Genomic DNA, 5,093 nt, shown 5'->3' with positions numbered 1-5,093 from the left:
TTTGCAAATGGACCGTTGCCAACGGTCCAATAACGGACACAGCCCAGCCCCCAACGGCTATATTAAAAAAAAAAGAAATTTTTTAATTTCACCGATTTAACCGGTTCCGATTTTACCGACTTAACCGGTTCCGATTTCAAAAAAATCAAAACCAAACCGGTAAGAAATAGACGGTTAACCGGTACTACCGATTCCGATTCTAATTTTACCGGTCCGGTTACCGATTTGAACCGGTTAAACCGGACCGGTTGACGGGCTTACCAAAGAGGATTAAGAAGAAGGCAACTTTTCTAAGTCAATGAAATATATGTACCATAGTACAAATTGAAATAATTAAATAGCGTATCTGGAATGGTCACTGACTCACTGACACTTTCACGTTCTATGAATTTTGGCACGTGTTTCATTAATTTCATAGGGCTAAAGGTTGAAGTAGTCGCCGCTACTGTTTTTATTAGTCCACATATAATATTATAATCATAACACATCCACTATAATATCACTTCATATTTGTTGTCTCCTTCTCCTCCACACGAATAGTATATAAATATATCTTCATCCAAATATCTTTATTATTTAGTCCCATTTTGGGTCGCTCTGAAACCAACAACTAAACAATACCCACAAATTTTCTTGGTAAAATTCTCACCAATCTTTTCTTCTTTTTTGTTAACTCATTTATTCACAAATAATGGGTACTAACAAAGTTCTAATGTTGATGTTTCTCTCTACGTTTATGGTGTTTTCTTCTGGCCATGAGTGCTTGAATCCGTTTTTGGTTGATCAAAATGTTTTGGCGAATGGTTATATAAAAAACTTAGCAAATGACACAAACACGGTGAAGTGGATGAAGAAAATAAGGAGACAAATTCATGAGAATCCTGAACTTGCTTATGAAGAATTTAAGACAAGTGCTTTGGTTAGGGAGGAACTTGATCGGATGGGAGTTAAATACCGGTGGCCAGTGGCTAAAACCGGTGTCGTTGCCTCCATCGGCTCCGGTAAACCACCGTTTGTTGCTCTCAGAGCTGATATGGATGCTTTGCCTATTCAGGTTAGTATATATTCTGCTTCAAAGTTTCTCTATCCTGATATTATAGTTTTACTTTATCTTCTATGCATTGAAATGGAAAATACTAAGGACCCGTTTGGCCAAAAGAATTATTCACATTGTTTCCGGAATTTTTTTCACTTTTTTCAAAAATCAATATTTGGCCATGAAAATTTCAAATATAAGTTGTATTTAAAATTTGAAAAATAAGCAAAACAAAACCTTGTTTTCCACTTTTTTCACCACCAAAACCACTTTGTTGAAAAAGTAAATTTCAACAACAAAATATTATTTATAAAAATTATGGCCTGACATAACTCCAATTATTCCAACTTCAAAACTCTAAAAAAAAAGTAATTTTTTTTTTTCTATGGCCAAACTACTACTAAGAATTTTTACTCCATTGATTTAATACCCTTTGGCTATGAGAATTTTTCACTTTTTTTCGAAATTTTTTTCACTTTATTTGAAAATTAATGTTTGGTCGTGAAAATTTCAAATACAACTTGGAGTTATATTTAGATTTTGAAAAACATCTAAAAAATTATTTTCACTTTTTTCTTAATACATTCAAACAATAAAATATTATTTGCAAAAACTATAACCAAACACAACTCTACGTTTAACTCCAACTTAGTTTATGTATAACTAGCTTCATGGATAGCTCTTACGTATCAAGTCCGATATGATAACTTAAAGAAAATTAAATAACAATTGTGATAATAGTGTAAAAATTATTATTACGTCGATCAACACTAGCTCTATATAACTGAAACTCTTTTAAAATTCTAATCAGTAATCACGTTAAACATCAAATATTTTTTCTTTTGGATTGCTTTCTTGTTCTCGAATTTGGGTGCCTGGTTTGGGGAGGTAGATATACCGTCAGTCCAAAATTCAAATTTACTTTCTTGGATTAAATAGGATTTGACCGATTAAATGTTATTTGTACGAACTATGGTGTGGGCTCTAGATCTAAGGCAATTTTGTGGGCGAGTAAGTGCCTGTTTGGATGGGCTTATGTTTGCAGCTTATAAGTTAAAAAAAAATAAGTTGGGATGGTCTAACTTAAAACAGTTTATAAGTTATTTTAGATAAACTAAATCAAATGGGTGTAATTATTTTTTTAAACTTATTTTAAACACAAAATGACTTTAAACTGATCAGCCAAGCACTCAAAAAAACTGAAAAAAGCTTATAAATCACAATCCAAACGGGCTCTAAATGGTGGAACAAAGAAATTAATTTGTGGTAATTTGCTTTCCGTTTTGGTCAGAAATAGCGGCGGTTGGCTGTACATTTTAGCCATGAATGGAAAGTATGTCATACCTTTCTTCTTTTCCTTTTCTTTTAGACCGCATGCATTTATCCGTGTCTTCAGTCTGTATAATGGGATATCTTTTTGAATTTTGAAACTTCTTTCTTCACATGATAGGAAAAGAAAACATTGCACTTCAATTCCAGGGTAGTATATAAGTTTTACTTAGCTATATTTGCACGAATTCAAGTTATATATATTATGCAAGGAGATCTATAGACAATCTTCGTGAGATTTGTAAACTCCTTTGTACTGTTGCCATCTCTTTTTACTTGCAGTTTCATACATTACGTTACGTTGTGGAATAAGGGTCAACACGTTTTTGATTTTTGCTAGTAAAATCGGATAGGTTGGACGAAAAGGTTGTACCATAAGTAATATTACATGGCTAACACTTCTATTTTGAAATATCAACTATCTAAACAGAAAGAAAAGACAAGAAAGATCATACCTTGGGTTTGGTCTCAATTAAGAAAAGAGATAATTAAAAAGCTGTAGAGTTAATTAATTATCTTGAAATATCCTCTAAATAGCTTACTTGTCGACATATAGGAATTGGCAAAATGGGAACACAAGAGCAAAGTTGATGGAAAAATGCATGCTTGTGCTCATGATGCACATACTACAATGCTTCTTGGTGCTGCCAAGATATTACAACAACTCCAACACAACTTACAGGTAATTAAAACGGAACTTAATTATACTCTAATTAATTACATACCTACAAGCTAATCGAATTCATCATTTATAATATTGCAGGGAACGGCGGTGTTAATTTTTCAACCAGCGGAAGAACGAGGCCACGGGGCTAAAGATATGATAGAAGAAGGTGTTCTTGAAAATGTAGAAGCAATTTTTGGTATGCATTTAGTACATAAATATCCAAGTGGAGTAGTTGCATCTAGGCCTGGTGAATTTTTAGCTGGATGTGGAAGTTTTAAAGCTACAATTAGTGGAAAAGGGGGACATGCTGCTGTACCACAAGATTCTGTTGATCCAATTTTGGCTGCTTCTACTTCTGTTATTAGTTTGCAAAGTATTGTTTCTAGAGAGGCTGATCCTCTTGAATCCCAGGTACTTTATAATATTTTATTTTCAAGTTAATTTTAATAGTTTAAAAAAAATTATTTTGTGGAGAATTATAATGTATGATGTGTAATTCTTGCAGGTAGTTTCTGTGGCTATGATTCAAGGGGGGTCTTCATTTAACGTAATACCAGATTCAGCTACAATTTCTGGGACTTATAGGGCATTTAATAAGAAGAGTTTCTATGGTTTGAGGAAAAGAATTGAAGAGGTAATTAATTAACTACTTATAACTACTTTTTTCATTTCTTTTTTCTTTTTATGTGGCATGCACTAACATTATTATTAATTTTTTTTTAACAAAAGTCATATTTCTATATTTGATAACAATTTATTTTAAAATCACTATTTCTTCAGAATGAAATGCTTTTATTTCTACAGTAATTTCTTGTCATATTTAAGACCACAATTTTTTATTTTTTTAAGCTTCGTATCCAATCAATTTACACCACATAAATTGCATTGGAGGCGGTAAAATCTCCCAATGTTGAATAATCTTTTACCATATCCAATTTTCAAAGTCCAGATGTTACTATATCATTCCATGTGCAAATTTTATCTATAGCTTCAAATTTCAAACTTCAAACTAAATTACTTCACAAGTCAATGTTTGATTATTTTTTAATCAAAATTCAGTTTTATCCATAACTTCAAATTTCAAATTTCAAACTGTAGGATTACTTGTTGAGCGACACTAATAAATGACTTCTTAAGTGAACAAAAATCATTGCATCTGACTTATAGTTATTTTAATAATTTTATTTTGTTGAAAATTTCAGATCGTACGAGCACAAGCAGGTGTGCATAGATGTACGGTGGAGATTGACTTTGATGGTCGGGACCATCCAACACTTCCTCCAACTATTAACGATGCCAAAATATACGAACATGCCCAAAAAGTTTCGAAAATGATCGTTGGCGAGGAAAATTACAAAGTAGCACCTAGCTTTATGGGAAGTGAAGATTTTGCAGTATTCTTAGAGAAAGTTCCTGGATCTTTTATCTTTTTGGGAACAAAAAATGAAAAGCTTGGTGCTATTTACCCTCCACATAATCCAAATTTCTTCATTGATGAGGATGTTCTTCCAATTGGGGCAGCAATTCATGCCACTTTTGCATATACTTACCTCTTAAATTCTACAAATAAGTGTACTTCTCATTCTTCTTAGGAGTCATGTGGTAGTTGGCCCAAAGAGATAGTAGAGCATTCTTTAGTTTTTTTTATGTTACATCTCTATATGCCCAAAATTCATTAGTTCTAGTCCAATTTTGTTTAATTTCAGTTCTAGTCACTAGCTAGAAATGCTTATACCATTAACTTGCTTCGAATTACATTTATGTTCATAGACAATTAAATCGATAAGATCTTGTATAATTTCATACACTTCGACTATTGTTTAAAATGAGTTTGTTGTAATCTATTTTTTTTTTTTTTAAATCTCTAGACTTGCTCGTGCGTTCAGGTGTTTATGTCAACTTCATGATAGTTAAGGTCTCTAAACCAAGCCTCCTAGCTAATTTGCCAAAAGACGATCTATGCTAAGTTCAAATCTCTGTCGCAAAGTAGTTATAGAGCCCGTTTGGATTGGCTTACAGCTTAAAGCTGTTTGCAGCTTATAAGCTGAAAAAAATAAGTTA

General features: G+C 32.4%; 1 protein-coding gene across 1 annotated transcript; it reads left to right on the top strand.

Annotated features, from left to right (window-relative positions):
- Nucleotides 1-528: 528 nt before the first annotated feature.
- LOC132641420 (IAA-amino acid hydrolase ILR1-like 2) lies at nt 529-4,876 on the top strand. The gene is made up of 5 exons (XM_060358411.1): nt 529-1,054; nt 2,922-3,047; nt 3,129-3,443; nt 3,538-3,666; nt 4,235-4,876. Exons 1-5 carry the CDS (start codon nt 692-694, stop codon nt 4,622-4,624), a joined length of 1,323 nt encoding a protein of 440 aa, XP_060214394.1. The 5' UTR covers nt 529-691; the 3' UTR covers nt 4,625-4,876.
- Nucleotides 4,877-5,093: the final 217 nt, after the last annotated feature.

Source organism: Lycium barbarum, chromosome 5 (genome assembly GCF_019175385.1).
Source record: "Lycium barbarum isolate Lr01 chromosome 5, ASM1917538v2, whole genome shotgun sequence".
Classification (NCBI taxonomy): domain Eukaryota; kingdom Viridiplantae; phylum Streptophyta; class Magnoliopsida; order Solanales; family Solanaceae; genus Lycium; species Lycium barbarum.
The sequence above is the reverse complement of the archived record's forward strand: the minus strand, read 5'-3'. Positions and strand labels throughout refer to the sequence as shown.

Coding starts and splice junctions, on each gene's coding strand:
- LOC132641420 (XM_060358411.1), top strand. CDS start 692: ATGGGTACTAACAAAGTTCTAATGTTGATGTTTCTCTCTACGTTTATG. Junction 1,055..2,921: donor TGGATGCTTTGCCTATTCAG/GTTAGTATATAT, acceptor GTCGACATATAG/GAATTGGCAAAATGGGAACA. Junction 3,444..3,537: donor CTGATCCTCTTGAATCCCAG/GTACTTTATAAT, acceptor TAATTCTTGCAG/GTAGTTTCTGTGGCTATGAT.